This window comes from Pelophylax lessonae, assembly GCF_965119305.1.
Source record: "Pelophylax lessonae genome assembly, chromosome: 8".
Taxonomy (NCBI): Eukaryota; Metazoa; Chordata; class Amphibia; order Anura; family Ranidae; genus Pelophylax; species Pelophylax lessonae.
In genome coordinates, this window is record NC_138775.1 from 280,802,109 (window position 1) to 280,821,697 (window position 19,589).

At 44.1% G+C, this 19,589-nt stretch overlaps 1 protein-coding gene across 3 annotated transcripts in view; it reads left to right on the plus strand.

Annotated features, from left to right (window-relative positions):
* KANK4 (KN motif and ankyrin repeat domains 4) overlaps positions 1–15,621 on the plus strand; it is a 260,029-nt gene extending 244,408 nt beyond the window's left edge. For all 3 annotated transcript variants that reach the window (XM_082265155.1, XM_082265156.1, XM_082265157.1), the window contains one exon: positions 14,994–15,621. In XM_082265155.1, the coding sequence (XP_082121281.1) occupies positions 14,994–15,122 (129 nt within the window). In that variant the 3' untranslated portion in view covers positions 15,123–15,621. The remainder of the gene's footprint in view (positions 1–14,993) is intronic.
* Positions 15,622–19,589: the final 3,968 nt, after the last annotated feature.

A 19,589-nucleotide genomic window follows, 5' to 3' on the forward strand; every position in this document is an offset into this window, starting at 1 on the left:
TGCCCCCAATAAACTGCAGAGTGCCACAGCATTGCCCCCAATAAACTGCAGAGTGCCACAGCAATGCCCCCAATAAATTGCAGAGTGTCACAGCAATGCCCCCAATAAACTGCAGAGTGCCACAGCAATGCCCCCAATAAACTGCAGAGTGCCACAGCAATGCCCCCAATAAACTGCAGAGTGCCACAGCAATGCCCCCAATAAATTGCAGAGTGTCACAGCAATGCCCCCAATAAACTGCAGAGTGCCACAGCAATGCCCCCAATACATTGCAGAGTGCCACAGCAATGCCCCCAATAAACTGCAGAGTGCCACAGCAATGCCCCCAATACATTGCAGAGTGCCACAGCATTGCCCCCAATAAACTGCAGAGTGCCACAGCAATGCCCCCAATAAACTGCAGAGTGCCACATCAATGCCCCCAATAAACTGCAGAGTGCCACAGCATTGCCCCCAATAAACTGCAGAGTGCCACAGCAATGCCCCCAATAAATTGCAGAGTGTCACAGCAATGCCCCCAATAAACTGCAGAGTGCCACAGCATTGCCCCCAATAAACTGCAGAGTGCCACAGCATTGCCCCCAATAAATTGCAGAGTGCCACAGCAATTCCCCCAATAAAATGCAGAGTGCCACAGCATTGCCCCCAATAAACTGCAGAGTGCCACAACATTGCCCCCAATAAACTGCAGAGTGCCACAGCATTGCCCCCAATAAATTGCAGAGTGCCACAGCAATGCCCCCAATAAACTGCAGAGTGCCACAGCAATGCCCCCAATAAACTGCAGAGTGCCACAGCATTGCCCCCAATAAACTGCAGAGTGCCACAGCAATGCCCCCAATACATTGCAGAGTGCCACAGCAATGCCCCCAATAAACTGCAGAGTGCCACAGCAATGCCCCCAATAAATTGCAGAGTGCCACAGCAATGCCCCCAATAAACTGCAGAGTGCCACAGCAATGCCCCCAATAAACTGCAGAGTGCCACAGCAATGCCCCCAATAAAATGCAGAGTGCCACAGCAATGCCCCCAATAAAATGCAGAGTGCCACAGCAATGCCCCCAATACATTGCAGAGTGCCACAGCAATGCCCCCAATAAACTGCAGAGTGCCACAGCAATGCCCCCAATAAACTGCAGAGTGCCACAGCAATGCCCCCAATAAATCGCAGAGTGCCACAGCAATGCCCCCAATAAACTGCAGAGTGCCACAGCATTGCCCCCAATAAATTGCAGAGTGTCACAGCAATGCCCCCAATAAACTGCAGAGTGCCACAGCAATGCCCCCAATACATTGCAGAGTGCCACAGCAATGCCCCCAATAAACTGCAGAGTGCCACAGCAATGCCCCCATTACATTGCAGAGTGCCACAGCATTGCCCCCAATAAACTGCAGAGTGCCACAGCAATGCCCCCAATAAACTGCAGAGTGCCACATCAATGCCCCCAATAAACTGCAGAGTGCCACAGCATTGCCCCCAATAAACTGCAGAGTGCCACAGCAATGCCCCCAATAAACTGCAGAGTGCCACAGCATTGCCCCCAATAAACTGCAGAGTGCCACAGCATTGCCCCCAATAAACTGCAGAGTGCCACAGCAATGCCCCCAATAAAATGCAGAGTGCCACAGCATTGCCCCCAATAAAATGCAGAGTGCCACAGCATTGCCCCCAATAAACTGCAGAGTGCCACAGCATTGCCCCCAATAAATTGCAGAGTGCCACAGCAATGCCCCCAATAAACTGCAGAGTGCCACAGCAATGCCCCCAATAAACTGCAGAGTGCCACAGCATTGCCCCCAATAAACTGCAGAGTGCCACAGCAATGCCCCCAATAAAATGCAGAGTGCCACAGCAATGCCCCCAATAAAATGCAGAGTGCCACAGCAATGCCCCCAATAAACTGCAGAGTGCCACAGCAATGCCCCCAATAAATTGCAGAGTGCCACAGCAATGCCCCCAATAAACTGCAGAGTGCCACAGCAATGCCCCCAATAAACTGCAGAGTGCCACAGCAATGCCCCCAATAAATTGCAGAGTGCCACAGCAATGCCCCCAATAAATTGCAGAGTGCCACAGCAATGCCCCCAATAAAATGCAGAGTGCCACAGCAATGCCACCAATAAACTGCAGAGTGCCACAGCAATGCCACCAATAAAATGCAGAGTGCCACAGCAATGCCACCAATAAACTGCAGAGTGCCACAGCAATGCCCCCAATAAATTGCAGAGTGCCACAGCAATGCCACCAATAAAATGCAGAGTGCCACAGCAATGCCACCAATAAACTGCAGAGTGCCACAGCAATGCCCCCAATAAATTGCAGAGTGCCACAGCAATGCCCCCAATAAAATGCAGAGTGCCACAGCAATGCCACCAATAAACTGCAGAGTGCCACAGCAATGCCCCCAATAAATTGCAGAGTGCCACAGCAATGCCCCCAATAAATTGCAGAGTGCCACAGCAATGCCCCCAATAAATTGCAGAGTGCCACAGCAATGCCCCCAATACATTGCAGAGTGCCACAGCAATGCCCCCAATAAATTGCAGAGTGCCACAGCAATGCCCCCCCGCGACCCCGTGCACTTACCTCACGGACGGTCACGGCACTCTGTCTTCAGTCCCCGGCTTCCAGCTTCCCGCGTCTCCATCCTCCCGAGTCCCGGCGCCTCCTCCTCGGCCAATGGCATGAAGTTGGCCTTTCGGCCAATCAGGAAGCGGGAGGACCCGCTCCCTGATTGGCCAGGAGGAGGACCCGTATGACAATAGCGAATTTTCATTCGCTATTGTCCCACGATGGGCGTGCTCTCGGGGTGCACGCTCTGCTCCCTGGCCGCTCCGTCTGCGGCTGCGCCGTCTAACTAGGTGCTTGCGCGGGACGTAATTTCCACTGCGCGTCCGCGCACGCGCGCACCTTAAAGGGAACACTGCTTGTGGGTTTAACCATTTCTGGACCGGAAGGATTTACCCCCTTAATGACCAGGCCATATTTTGGGATTCGGCACTGCATCACGTTAACTGACAATTGCACAGTCGTGCGACGCTGTACCCAAATAAAATTGATGTCCTTTTTTTCCCCACAAATAGAGCTTTCTTTTGGTGGTATTTGATCACCTGTGTGATTTTTATTTTTGGCGCTATAAACAAAAACGGTGACAATTTAAAAAAAAAAAAAAAAATGTTTTTTTTTTCTTTCTGCTATAAAACAATAATAAAAAAATTTAAATCAAATGTTTTCTTCAATTTAGGCCTATATGAATTCTGCTACATATTTTTGTTTCAAAAAAAAAAAATCTCAATAACCGTATGAACTATTTTGGTAGGTTGGGGGCCGCCATGTTAATGGCTCACCCATATCACTCATGTGCACTAGGAAGAGGAGCCAGCTGGGCTTTCCCCTTGCAAAGTTTGTGCAGGGCCCCACAGTGAAGATTGCTGGAGTGGGGAGGAAAGTATTTTACCAGGTGGTAAAAGGGCACCCTCGCTAAAAGTAACATTTTCCTTTAACCAATTACATAGTAGATTTACTGCTACAGGGTGGTCCTCCTGTGCAGAATCATATATATATGTGATTCTGCACTTCCGCCTACAGGGGGCGCGTGTGCACCACCGGCGTGCCACTTCTGCTGTGATTATATACAGCAAGAGCCGATCTGCGGGTGCCGGCCACTGGATGTCCGCTGGCACCCACCGATAGCCAGGCAGAGACACAGAACGGGGCTCTGCCTATGTAAACAAGGCAGATCTCAGTTCTGACAGGGGGGAGGGGATGGATTTTGTGTTCCTGCAAAGCAGGGATTAAAAATCCATTACTTTCCCGAGTAAAATCAGCACATACATGTAACACAAACACCTGGTTAGGCACACAGTTAACCCTTTGATTGCCCTAGAGGTTTAATCACTTCCCAGCCAGTGTCAGTACAGTGACAGTGCATATTTTTTTAGCACTGATCACTGTGTTAGTGTCACTGGTTCCGACAAAGTGTCAGAACGCCGGTCGCATTATTTGCTGAAAGTTGCTGATCGCCGCCATTACTTTACTATATAAAAAAAATATATAAAATAATAAAAATTCCGGTATATATCCCATAGTTTGTAGACTTTTGCACAAACCAGTCAATTTACACTTATTGGGATTTTGTTTAATCAAAAATATGTAGCAAAATACACATTGGCCTAAATTGGTAAAGAAATTGGATTTCTGGAAGTTAAAGCCACCAGCAAGGTCCATAAAGACATGGATGAGCGAGTTTGGGGTGGAGGAGCTTGACTGGCCTGCACAGAGTCCTGACCTCAACCCGATAGAACACCTTTGGGATGAATTAGAGCGGAGACTGCAATCCAGGCCTTCTTGCCCAACATCAGTGCCTGACCTCACAAATCTGGAAGAATGGTCAAACATTCCCATAGACACACTCCTAAACCTTGTGGACAGCCTTTCCAGAAGAGTTGAAGCTGTTATAGCTGCAAAGGGTGGGCCAACTCAATGTTGAACCCTACGGACTAAGACTGGGATGCCATTAAAGTTCATGTGTGTGTAAAAGGCAGGCGTCCCAATACTTTTGACAATATAGTGTATCAGTTTTGGAAAGTCCTAATAAGCTTTTAAACAGTGACGATAGCCAAATAAAGTTTGAGCCAGAAAAGCATTACTCCGGTCCATTCTTTGGCTGATGTGCTACCAACAATCCTAATATATAACTGATCCTGGCCCAGAAAGATTTTGTCCATTAACATCAGTCATTAGGCTGAATCCACATCATGCCCCTGCCTTTGGCAGTCATGCTCCTACCTGTGAGCCTTGCAATGCCTCATGGGACTTGTAGTTCTGCTACAACTGAAGCGCCACAGGTTGACTAATTTTCACGTTAGATTGGACACAGCTGAAAATAACAGCGACTTTTCTATAAAATATGGATCCTCATTCTATTGGGTCGGCTTTGTGAATTTTCCCACTTGTCTCTCTGACCTTCTTCTTGGTTTATCCCAGTGCCGCCATTCTTTTTTTTCTGTCTTTTGTTATATAAATAAAACCGCCTTGCTAGTAATTGCAATCCTACTGCTGATTAAGCTTAATTCACTTTTAATTAAACAAAGCCACAGGATGCGGCCCTGAATGTGGTCGCAGGGTGTTTTTAATTTTGCGACTCAGCTGTTGCGGTAGGCAGTGTATAACGGGCGCATCAGACTTTTTATTGCTGATTTTTGTTTGGGAGCAGTACGCTTATTGGGATTTTATTTTTTTTTTCCAAAAATATGTAGCAAAATACATATTGGCCTAAATTGATGAGGAGATTTGATGTATTTTCAACTTTTTTTTTCTTTTGGATGGGTTTTATAGCAGAAAGTAAAAAATTATTATTATTTTTTTTTAAATGTCTTTTTTTTTATTTATAGCGCAAAAAATAAAAGAAACGCTGATGACAGTGATCAAATACCACCAAAAGAAAGTTCTATTTGGGGGGACAAAAAGGATATACATTTCATTTGTGTACAGTGTTGCACGACCGCGCAATTGTCAGTTAACCACTTAAGCCCCGGAGGATTTGGCTGCTCAAAGACCACGGCCTATTTTGCGATTCGGCACTGCGTGACTTTAACGGACAATTGTGCGGTCGTGCGACGCTGTACCCAAATGAAATTGACGTCCTTTTTTTCCCACAAACAGAGCTTTCTTTTGGTGGTATTTGATCACCTGTGCGATTTTTACTTTTTGTGCTATAAACAAAAAAAGAGCGACAATTTTGAAAAAATAACAATATTTTTCACATTTTATTATATGAAATTCCTCCCCTAAAAAAATGTAAAAATCTAAATTTTTTAACATTTTAGGCCAATTTGTTTTCTGCTACATAATTTTGGTGAAAAAAATCGCAATAAGCATATTTTGATTGGTTTGCACAAAAGTTATTGTGTTTACTAACTACGGGAAAGATTTATGTCATTTTTTTTTTTTAACTAGTAATGGCGGCGATCTGCGATTTTTTTAGCGGGACTGCGACATTGCGGCGGACAGATCGGACCCCTGACATTTTTGACACTTTTGGGGGTACCAGTGACATTACTACAGTAATCAGTGATATACATATGCACCGTTACTGTAAAAATGACACTGGCAGGGAAGGGGTTAACTTTATTAGAGATCCAGGGGTTAAATGTATCCCTAGGGGCGTGGTTCTAACTGTAAAGGGGCGTGGCTTTTGATGTATCCACAGAGACATACGATCCTACATAGCAGGATCGTATGATCTCTGCTGTTACACCAGGGAGAATGACAGGCGGCTGTGTTTACATCAGCCGCCTGCCTTTCTCCCTCTCCATCGGAGCCGCCGGTCACTCGCGCGGTGATGGCAGTGAAAGAGCGGGGGCAGGAGCTCGCCCCCTATTGGATCATGGGCGAGTGACGTACCGATATGTCACTTTGCCCAGGAGGGGCTGACCGCCGCAGTATATGTACTTGCTGCGGTCGGCAAGTGGTTAAAATAATGCAGTGCCGACTAGCAAAAAACGGCCTGGTCATGAAGGGGGTTAAATCTTCTGGAGGTCAAGTGGTTCTAAAGGCAAGAAATGTTTACTCGAATGCATTTTCTGCCATTAAGGTAAAACATATCCTAGTAGTTGTATTGGTGTACCCTCCTGCCTATATATCAAATTGAGTCCTATCTAGAGCCAGCGCTGTACTCATCTGCAATGGCGCTGCTCTCTCTCTCCTCACAGGACACAAAGGCAGCAGCCAGAGCCATTGGTTGTAGCTGCTGTTAATCAGGAGGGGGTGGGGCCGAGCCATGCTATTTGTGTCTATAGACACACAGCAGGGCTCAGGAGGAGCATGCCCACACATATGCCCCCATAGCACACAGCTTGCTATGGCGGCACACAGAAAATAGGAGGGACCAAGACAGGGTTCGGGGCTTCTTTGGGTCTTGCTCTGGGGTGTGCAGTCATGTTGGAACAGGAAGGGGCCATCCCCAAAGTTCCCACAAAGGTGGGAGCATGAAATTGTCCAAAATGTCTTGGTATGCCGACGCCTTAAGAGTTCCCTTCACTGGGACTAAGAGGCAAAGCCCAACCCCTGAAAAAGAACCCCACACCATAACCTCCCTCCACCAAATGATTTGGACCAGTGCACAAAGCAAGGTCCATAAAGACATGGATGAGCGAGTTTGGGGTGGAGGAACTTGACTGGGGTGGAGGAACTTCACTGGCCTGCACAGAGTCCTGACCTCAACCCAATAGAACACCTTTGGGATGAATAAGAGTGGAGACTGCGAGCCAGGCCTTCTCTCCAACATCAGTGTCTGACCTCACAAATGTGCTTCTGGAAGAATGGTCAAACATCCCCATAGACACACTCCTAAACCTTGTGGACAGCCTTCCCAGAAGAGTTGAAGCTGTTATAGCTGCAAAGGGTGGGCCAACTCAATATTGAACCCTACGGACTAAGACTGGGATGCCATTATAGTGTATATGCGGGGCCGGTTCCTGTGCAGAGTCCGGTGCGATTTCCATTCAGTGGTTCAAGTGTGAATTTCAGGCTCGGTTCACATTTATGCAAATTGGATTTGGTTTGAACTGCATGCAATTTTTATAACATGTGAAGCAGACTGGCTGTCAATGGAGCCGGTTCACATAGATGCAGGTCTGCTGCGGTGCAAATTAAAAAAGGGTCCTGTGCGTTTTTTTAGTCTGGTTCAAGTGTAATTTAAGTGTTAAATTTGCATCTAAATCGCTAAATGGGAACCACACCAGACTCTGCACAGAAACCAGCCTCACATGTACAGTGCCTTGGAAAAGTATTCATACCCCTTGAAATTGTACACATTTTGTCATGTTACAAACAAAAAGGTAAATGCATTTTATTGTGATTTTATGTGATAGACCGACACAAAGTGGAACATAATTGTGAAGTGGAAGGAAAATGATAAATGGTTTTCAAAGTTTTTTTACAAATAAATGTGTGAAAAAAGTGTGGCCTGCATTTGTATTCACCCCCCTTTACTCTGATACCCCCAACTAAAATCTAGGGCAACCAATTGCCTTCAGAAGTCACCTAATTAGTAAATAGAGTCCACCTGTGTGTAATGTAATCTCAGTATAAATACAGCTGTTCTGTGAAGCCCTCAGAGGTTTGTTAGAGAACCTTAGTGAATAAACAGCATTATGAAGGCCAAGGAACACACCAGACAGGTCAGGGATAAAGTTGTGGAGAAGTTTAAAACAGGGTTAGGTTATAAAAAAAATTTCCCAAGCTTTGAACATCTCACAGAGCGCTGTTCAATCCATCATCCGAAAATGGAAAGAGTATGGCACAACTGCAAACCTACCAAGACATGGCCGTCCACCTAAACTGACCGGCCGCGCAAGGAGAGCATTCATCAGAGAAGCAGCCAAGAGGCCCATGGTAACTCTGGAGGAGCTGCAGAGATCCACAGCTCAGGTGGGAGAATCTGTCCACAGGACAACTATTAGCCGTGTACTCCACAAATCTGCCCTTTATGGAGGAGTGACAAGAAGAAAGCCATTTTTGAAGAAGGTGCTCTGCTCAGATGAGACCAAAATTGAACTTTTTGGCCTAAAATGAAAGCGCTGTGTGGCGGAAAACTAACACTGCACATCACCCTGAACACACCATCCCCACTGTGAAACATGGTGGTGGCGGCATCATGTTGTGGGGATGCTTTTCTTCAGCAGAGACAGGGAAGCTGGTCAGAGTTGATGGGAAGATGGATGGAGGCAAATAAAGGGCAATCTTAGAAGAAAACCTGTTGGAGTCTGCAAAAGACTTGAGACTGGGGCGGAGGTTCAACTTACAGCAGGACAACGACCCGAAACATACAGCCAGAGCTACAATGGAATAATTTACATCAAATCATATTCATGTGTTAGAATGGCCCAGTCACAGTCCAGTCCCAAATCCAATTGAGAATCTGTGGCAAGACTTGAAATTTGCTCTTCACAGACGCTCTCCATCCAATCTGACAGAGCTTGAGATATCGTATTTATCGGTGTATAACACGCACTTTTTCCTCCTAAAAAAGGAGGGAAAAGGAGCAGTGCGTGTCATACGCCGATATGAAAAGAAAAAAAGTCCAGGAAGCAGCGCCGAGATGTAGGAGGGGGCGGGCTGGGCAGAGGAGAAGAAAGGACGCGCTGTCCTCGGAAGTCCCGCCTCCTATGCCGACATCTATCATAGGCGCTGGGACTTCCGAGGACAGCGCATGCGTCCCTCCTTCTCCTCGGCCCCGCCGGCCCCCTCCTACATCTCGGCGCTGCTTCCTGGACTTTTTAAAAAGTGATCCAGATAGAATCAATGGCGCTGACGAGGCTGCAATTACTGGCACTGCGTTGGCGAGGCTGCAACTATGGGCACTGCGCTGGCGAGGCTGCATGTATGGGCACTGCGCTGGTGAGGCTGCAATGATGGACACTGCGCTGGCGAGGCTGCAATGATGGACACTGCGCTGATAAAGAGGCTGCATTCGTGGGCACTGGTGAGACTGCATTTGATTAAAAATAAATGTTCTGAGTTCAAAGCGGTTTATTTTAAATTTCAGCTTTTTTCCTGAAATTTCCCTCCTAAAATTTAGGTGCGTGTTACACGCCGATAAATACGGTATTTTGCAAAGAAGTATGAGCAAAAATGTCCCTCTCTAGATGTGCAAAGCTGGTAGAGACATCCCCAAAAAGACTTGCAGCTGTAATTGAAGCAAAAGGTGGTTCTACAAAGTATTGACTCCGGAGGGTGGGGGGGGGGGGGGGGGGTGAATACAAATGCACGCCACACTTTTTGTCCACATATTTGTAAACAATTTAAAAAAAACATTTATCAATTTCCTTCCACTTCACAATTATTTGCCACTTTGCGTTGGTCTATCACATAAAATCCCAATAAAATACATTTACATTTTTGGTTGTAACATGACAAAATGTGTAAAATTTCAAGGGGTCTGAATACTTCCTCAAAGCGCTGTATGTGAACTCAGTCCCACACGTAAATTGCTCCTGAACCGAACTGAAACACGCACAGGACCCTTTTTTAATTCGCAACTGGCTCCCATATTTGTGAACCGCCTCCATTGAAAGCCGGTCTGGTTCACATGTTATGCAAATCAGATGCGATTCAAAACACATCCAATTTGCATATATTGTGAACTTGAGCCTTAACCACTTTACGACCTCCCATCGCAGATTTACTGCGGCAGGCAGCCGTTCCTGGGCAAACCGACGTAGTACTACGTCACTCGCTCAGGAGACTCTAGGGGGCGAGCGCGCGCCGCTGGCGGTGCGCTCCCGCCCCCGCTCGTCAGTTGGGGAGCCAGTGCGTGTGACAGGCGGCTCCCATGGCCGCCAGGCCACTCGCGATCTTTCCCTGCTGACAGAGAAGGACGGACGGCTGTGTTTACATCAGCTGTCTGTCCTTCTCCCTGAAGTGATCACAGACGCCATGTGATACTGCTATATAGGAACACAGGTCTCTGTGATCGTCTCACAAGCCACCCCCCCCCCCCCCAGTTAGAATCACTCCCCTAGGCTTACATTTAACCCCTTGATCACTAATAGGATTAACCCCTTCCCTGCCAATGACATTAGTACAGTAACAGTGCATATTTTTAGCACTGATTACTGTAGTAATGTCACTGGTCCCCCCAAAAGTGTCAAAAATGTCAGTTAGGGGTCCGATCTGTCCGCCGCAATCCTGCAAAAAATCGCAGATCGCCGCCATTACTAGTAAAAAAAAAAACACAATAAAAGTGACAAATCTTTCCCGTAGTTAGTAGACGCAATAACTTTCGCGCAAACCAATCAAAACATGCTTATTGTGATTTCTTTTACCAAAAATATGTATCAGAAAACAAATTGGCCTAAAATGTTAAAAAATTTTAATTTTTTATTTTTTTTGGGGGAATGTTATATAGCAGAATGTGAAAAATATTGTTTATTTTTCAGAATTGTCGCTCTTTTTTTGTTTATAGCGCAAAAAATAAAAATATAGCAGAATGTGGAAAATATTGTTTATTTTTCAGAATTGTCGCTCTTTTTTTGTTTATAGCGCAAAAAATAAAAATCGCACAGGGGGATCAAATACCACCAAAAGAAAGCTCCATTTGAGGGGAAAAAAGCACGTCAATTTTATTTGGGTACAGCATCGCACGACCGCGCAATTGTCCATTAAAGTAACGCAGTGCCGAAGCACAAAATAGGGCCTGGTCATTGAGCAGCAAAATCCTCCGGGGCTAAAGTGGTTAAACAAGGATGAGGACATTTGTTGTCAACCATGTGGATTGAAGTTTTCAAGTAGATATAGGAGGAGTCCCTTGTAGTGCAGTTGCACATCTCTCTCAGCAAGGAGTGTTGTCTCCAAGGGTTGGAGAGGCTGGATTCACCCCTTTTTTATGGATAGTGTAGGACCCACTGACAATGGGGTACTTTGACGCAGTGGTGGGCTTGAGCACGATATGGCCATATGGTGGGACCAAATCCCCATTTTTATTTATGGATTGTCTCCATATTTGATAGTCATTTCTTTAGCATGTGTGCGCTATTCTTTTTTAATATAAATAAATAAATATATATATATATATATAAAAAGATCTAATTTAAAATTTATGGTCCTTTAGCGTTTGAGGAGCTACATATTCTAGTAGCGGGCTTTGTAGTTCTTCAATGCTTAGAAACCATATGGCTAGTTTATATGAGATTTTGATTGACATCCCTGTTTCCCTGGACCTCAAAGTCTCCGTGTTGTATATGCGACCACCCAACCTGGACCTGGAAATTGCATTCCAAGCAACCAAGGAGGCCATTCCACCCCAGTAGCCCCTTCTATAGGTTTAATATTTCCCTTCCTGTGAACTTTTCTACTTCATCAAATGTGACACAAAGAGCAGCATTGCTTTGCACAGGATGAAATTCCATATTATTGCTAAATACCACAACTCCCACAGCAACAGGCTAGTCTATGATATTGGGCAAGCCTCGGGCTCCCCGAAAAGAAAGCGGTAGGCCCCAGCATGGTGTAAACCTTTGTGTCTCCTGTTTGTATTACCTTATTGGCCATCTCACAGTGTACTCTTTTCATGTTCAGGTATCCCTGCTGCAAAACATCTCCCTTTATCAGTTACCTGGTGTATAAATCTTGTTAGAAATAGCTCCGCTATGCCTGGAATGTGGCAGCTGGCAGTTACAGGGCACAAGCTGTTATTCCTCAGCTATCAGAGCCAAAGTAAATATGTCACTGCTGAGTTCTGTCATTACCTCCAAATGCTTCCTTCATTTAGACAAGCTCTTACATTGTAAACTGGGCCCTACGCAGGGGGAGCTACAGAAAGAATGCAGCGTTTTTTTATAGACTACATTTCTCTAGAGGTGATATTACTACGAGTTTTATGAAGCTCTTAAAACATGTTGACTAAACAGTTTCTATAAACTGCGTTATAGCAAGAAATGCAGATCCATTGATTAGATCACCCGGGGTGACCTCTACAAATCCCAACACACATCCTCTGGATTGATTGCCTGCAGAGCTTGTGGTTTAAACATTTGTTGGAAATTATTATAATACAGTAGTTCTGTTATATTCAATATAAAGACCCAATTACTGGATATGACCATAATACAATTCTATTACACTCTATACCTAGAACACTACACCCCCAACATGACCAACCACTGGACATAATGATAATACAATTCTATTACATTCTATACATAGATCACTACACCTCCCAACATGGCCCACCACTGGACTTTGTCATAATACAATTCTATTACACTCTATACATTGGGCACTACACCCCCAACATGGCGACCACTGGACATGATCATAATACAATTCTATTACACTCTATACATAGAACACTACACCCCCAACATGACCCACCACTGGACATGATCATAATACAATTCTATTACACTCTAAACCTAGAACATCACACCTCCCAACATGACAGAATTGCATTATGATCATGTCAAGTGTTCAATTACACTTTATACATAGAACACTAAACCCCCCACATGGCTAGCCACTGGACATGATCATAATACAATTATATTACACTCTATACATAGAACACTATACCCCCAACATGGCCCACCACTGGACATGACCATCATACAATTCTATTACACTCTATACATAGAACACTACACCCCCAACATGGCCGACCACTGGACATGATCATAATACAATACTATTACACTCTATACATAAAACACTACACCCCCAACATGGCCGACCACTGGACATGATCATAATACATCTCTATTACACTCTTTACATAGAACACTACACCCCCGACATGGCCCACCACTTGACATGTTCATAATACAATTATTTTACACTATATACATAGAACACTACACCCCCTAACATGGCCGACCACTGGACATGATCATAATACAATTTTATTACACTTTATTTATAGAACACTACACCCCCCCCCCCCAACATGGCAGACCACTGGACATGATCATAATACAATTATATTACACTCTATACATAAAACACTACACCCCCAACGTGACCCACCACTGGGGAACCCTTGATGGAATCAAAAATGGAGAAAGATCTGGGAGTCTTGGTTGATGATAGATTAGGCAACAGCATGCAATGTCAAGCGGCAGCTGCCAAAGCCAGCAGAATATTAGCATGCATAAAGAAAGGGATGTATTCCAGAGATAAGACTATAATCCTTCCACTTTATAAAACTCTGGTCCGACCGCATCCGGAGTGTTCTGTCCAGTTCTGGTCGCCAGTCCTCAGGAGGGATGTGTTGGAGCTGGAGAGAGTCCTCCCTGGAGAAGAGACGCCTGAGGGGGGGACATGATAGCATTTTATAAATATCTCAATGGGGATATCAGCTTAGAAAAAAAGCTGTTCAGTCGAAGGGATTGCATGAGGACAAGAGGGCATACAATGTGGGGGGTTCTTTACGGTTAGGGCTACAAGATTGTGGAATTCTCTACCACAAGAGGTGGTTTCTGCGGGAAGTATGGTGGCTTTCAAAAGACTCTTAGACGTACATCTCAAGGATCAGGACATTAAGGGCTATGTAAGATGATTACAGCTACACACACCTACACAGGTTGAACTGAATTGACTATTGTCTTTATTCAACCTCACCTACTATGTAACACTACAACCCCGACATGGCCCACCACTGGACATGATCATAATACAATTCTATTACACTCTATAAATAGAACACTACACCCCCCACATGACCGACCACTGGACATGATCATAATACAATTCTATTACACTCTATACCTAGAACATCACACCCCCCAACATGGCCAACCACTGGACATGTTCATAATACAATTCTTTTACACTATATACATCGAACACTACACCTCCAACATTACCGACCACTGGACATGTTCATAATACAATTCTATTACACTCTATACATAAAACACTACACCCCACAACATGGCCGACCACTGGACATGATCATAATACATCTCTATTACACTCTTTACATAGAACACTACACCCCCGACATGGCCCACCACTTGACATGTTCATAATACAATTATTTTACACTATATACATAGAACACTACACCCCAACATGGCCGACCACTGGACATGATCATAATACAATTTTATTACACTTTATTTATAGAACACTACACCCCCCCCCAACATGGCAGACCACTGGACATGATCATAATACAATTATATTACACTCTATACATAAAACACTACACCCCAACATGACCCACCACTGGACATGGTCATAATACAATTCTATTACACTTTATATAAAGAACACTACACCCCCAACATGGCCGCCCACTGGACATGATCATAATACAATTCTACCATACCTGATCTACTTATACTAGGAATACCTGAACAGATAAATGAAACCTATATTTTGTTTAAAATATGACACCATTAATTGTTCTTTGACACCTCTGTGATGTAACTGCTACTCCATAAACCTCTATCCATAATGAACCTACTGCTGTATTGTCTCTTTGGAACAGGCTGGCAATTCTGCATTGTCCATTGTTGCTGAATCCGCCCCCAGTGAGATTGCAGAACTCCTACAAGCCCACACAGAACACCGGCGTTCCTGCCCTGCCGCTGACACGGGAAAAGGAGGCCCATTGTAAACAAGGATGGAGGACAAAAGACTCATTCTTCTCCAAGTTAACTGCTAGAGAGCGGATACCATCCATCTCTGCATTGTCTTCATTACACAAAATATTCCAAATATGTGTATACATAAGCCAGGGGTTTTTTGGACAAGTCAGAGGCAAGTCTGTTCTATTGGTTGATGTATATTGACTTGAGAAGAGGGTCGTATTCACAAACAGTATTAATTGCAAAGTGTAGCCTCCTACCTGTCCAGGAATTATAAGTCCCAGCATGAGGAACTAACTAATCAGCATGCCCTGATACCTTTTGAGAGGACCATGGCAGGTAATGCTTGGACTTCTAGTTCCAGAATAGATGAAGAACCGCATGTACAGTGTTTATATAGAGAGGGCCTGTCTACCAAAAACAGTATTTCAGGTATGAGTAGATACAGAACCGTTCCCCCAGCTCCTTCTTGGGAACTCCGGGTCTAGATCTTGGAATTTCAACCCTTTGGATTTATTTGTAAAATAAAAGAAATCCAAAAAAAAGGGAGTGAATTACTCAATACTGGGTGGAGTTGCTGGAATCGTGTTGAGATTATATATATATATATATATATATATATATATATATATATATATATATATATATATATTTATTTATTATGATAATTATGAAGCCAGTAGCCCATTAAATTGGTCTGCATCTACCCAAAACTGAAATATAAATTTTGAAAAGGGTGACCTTTGAAGCAGTCTAGAAAGTGACCTTTAGGAAGGAGTGATGTCATGGAGCAAGAGTGATGTCACAGAGCAAGAGTGATGTCACAGAGCAAGAGTGATGTCACGTCCGCACTCCTCCTTCCCAATTATTACAATATAAATGACAGGATATATTTCAGTTTAATCCAACAGCCTCTTTTGTATTATATATTAGAGTATAGAAAACCGTTGTTGTCACTTGTGTGTGTATATAATATCTTAAGGAATGTTATTTTTTTATATTTCCTGATAGCAGGTCTGGTTGATGAGCACAAAGCGCTGTGATGCAGGGCTAGGACTGACCTCTGCTTCATAGGCCAGGAAAAAAAAAAATTGCTTCTTTTTAATAAATCATGGGGTTTTGCTCTTGTACAGAATTTTTATAGCCTGACGGAAAGCACAAAAATAATTTGAAGTTAGCACAGAATACATCTCTCACCCTGCCAAGGTCCCGTCTAATGTCATCTGCTGTTGCAGAATATTGGTACAAAGGCCTTGAGGGCAAAAGATATGTTATTGGCCAAATCAACTTAGATGTTAGTCTCTTAAGAATGATGTGCGCTCCAGTATTTTATTTTTTTATTTTTTCCTAATTGGCTACCTCGCCTGCCTTTTCTCCTAGCAATTGTTTGATAAAATACAGCTGGGCTCTGTAGACTCAGATGCCGCACTCCACTCCCAGTAGCAACCAGCATCAAGTATGGAGAATGGTTGCTGGTATCACCATGAATTCCCGAATCACCTGCTGGCACCCAACAGGTAGGTAATCGGTCACAGCACAACAAAATGATAGCAGTTTGCTAGAAAATTGGTTTGCATTTGGTAGCTACTATATTTAAAAAAAGTGAAGTTGATTTTCATGGGGGGGGGGGGGGGCAGCTAAACTCCAGGCAAACAAATATACAGATGAAATACATATACGGGTGATGGTTTACCTGCCAGAGGCTTTGTATCTCTGTCAATTAAGTTCTGGGCTCTGCCATACAGATCAGCCTTATCAGTCATTGCAGGAGACCGGATTCTTCTCTGCTGTCGTTAAAGCAGAACTAAACCTAACCTCAGAATCTGTGAGCAGGCAGCTCTTTACTGCAGGAGAGACATATGAGGGGGGAGATTTACTAAAACTGGAGAGTGAAAAATCCGGTGCAGCTCTGCAGAGAAACCAATCAGCTTCCAGGTTTTTTTTTTTTTGTCAAAGCTTAAAGCGGTAGTAAACTCCACTTTGTGGTATTTACTAGTGATCGACCGATTATCGGCAAAGCCGACATTTCGAGGGCCGATCTGCACTTTTATCAGAATCGACCACCAAGGTGACCGATATTGCCGATATTTTGGGAAAGTGCTTGTACCGGGGTGATGCCTGCAGCTAGAGGCATCACCCTGGTACTGGCGTCCAGAGAAGTCGCTCGGCTGTCATTACAAGGAGCGGGAGGGGACGCCCCCCTCCCGGGACGTCCCCCCCCCTCCCGCGGCTCCCCTGGGTCTCCCGTCCCAGCGGGAGACCCGGGCAACCATCCAGTACAGCCGCCGAAGAGAAGACCCGATCAAAGCTGTATTGGGATGTGATCTGGTCTCCATGTAAAAACCCGGAAGTGATGTCATGACATCACTTCTGGGTATTCGGCGCCAGATTAAAAAAAATGACAGCATTCAAAACAGCCAAATTTGGCGCTTTTAAGTGCAGAGTAGGGGGTTGGGGTTTTTTAGACCCCCAGATCCCTCCACAAGAGTACCTGTCAAGTTATAAAAATAAATACCGATATGCATTGGCCAAAATATCAGTATCGGCAACGAAAAACCGATATAGGTCGATCACTAGTATGTATCTACAAGTAAGCTTATATTAAGGCCCGTGTGAAAGGGGCCTTAGTTTGCAGCCCCCCTTATACTAACCTGAGCTCAGTCTAGTGCCATGCCCAAGAGCAATGGCTCTCTCCTCGCTCTCCCTCCCCACTGAAGATTGAGGCAGCAGCGGGAGCCATTGGGGAGAGCCAGTGAGGAGAGAGTGGGGGACGGTTCCAAACTGCACTGTGTTTTTCAATGGACACAGAGCGCAGCTCTGCAGTGAGCCTGCACATGTGCCTCCATAGCAAACACCTTGCTATGTGGGCACTCGGGAGGTAGGGTGAAGCCAGGAGCGTGGTGCAGGGGACCCCAGATGAGGCAGATCGGGGCTGCTCTGTGCAAAACCATTGCACAGAGCAGGTAAATATAACATGTTCATTATTTGAAGAAAATCCTTTAGAATCACTTTAAATAATGAATACAGGACTGCATTCATTTGTGTCTTTTATCTGCCTGAAGTTCAGCTTTAAAAGGAACCTGTCACTGCCAGGGCTTCTATTTATTATTAGGGCTGCTGTGGTCCATCTTCTATATGGTAAAATGATCACACACAGTGATGTGGATGTCCCACAGTTCGCATTGCCTTCAGAATTTGGACAACAGCAGAGCCTTTAGCCTTGGTTGGAAGATTTGCCTGCTCTTTTTTTTCTCTTTTTAATTGTCAACCGTATTGACATCAAGCACAGATAATATGACAATAGGCACAAAGTAATATCAACCTAACAAGCTTTTTATTTTAGTACTGATAATTCTTCAGTTATACTGTATATTCCATCTGAAGATATGTAAGATTTTTTCAAAGCCCTTTATTTCCCCCCAAGAGTATATTTATCTAAACTTCCCATTACCATTAGCAATTCAGCCAGATAGAATATTGTGGCCTCTATTAGTGGGTTACATTGAAGCATACCTAAAGTCAAAAGTTAAAGTAGAACTATAGGAAAAAAAAAAAAATTTAATTATTATTTTGGATAGAGCAAGGGAGAGTTATAAACCCCTTTTAAGTTTTTTTTTTCCACGATCTGTGTCCCATTTGGAAGATTTCCATTCACTTCCTGTCCAACAGCCAAACAGGAAGTAAGAAAAAATCCCTACAAATTAAGGGAATTCCCTAGGGACCCCCAGGTCACCATTGAAGATTACTTTTCTGGGGACAACCCAAAATTTGGGATTTTCTTTTACTTTCATTGATAATGGTAAAGAGAATGCGTAGAGAGGGAGAATCTCCATAACGGGAACACAGACAGCAATAAAAACTGACAGGGGTTCTAATCCACTTCCACAACTTAAAAAAAAAAGTTTTTCTTTTAGTTTCAACAAATGTAGGACTAGTGAGTTGCAATATATTACATTTTTGTTTTTGGGTTTAAAGGCTACACATTTTAGCCTTGCGTGTCATGTAAAAATCCATTTAAGATTTGGGGTGCTGCAGTATCTGCACACGGAGAGTCATAACTTTCATGAACCGTTTTATGGTTCACTACATTAAAGCACAAATACTATAACAATATCTTATAATCTGGAAAAAACGAAATACTGGTAAGGCCTTTTAATTGAGGTATACGTTTATGCCCCTATTGTTTCCACCAAGTAGGTGATTGTCTGCTTGGCTCAAACCATGCACAAAAAACTCTCCTGTATAGAACACAGAAAGAGAGAGCCTTTTGGAGAGATAAAAATGATACAGTAGGGTTTTATGGTTCACTACATTAAAGCACAAATACTATAACAATATCTTATAATCTCCCTGCCCCGTACAGAAGATTGTATCGGTATCAGGGGTATTGGTGTCACTTCGCAAGACTGGGAAGGCAGGAGAAATACTGAATGAATTTCATGTACATGAGATACTCTTTATCAGTGTTACTAAAACCCATTAGGAAGGGGTTCTGT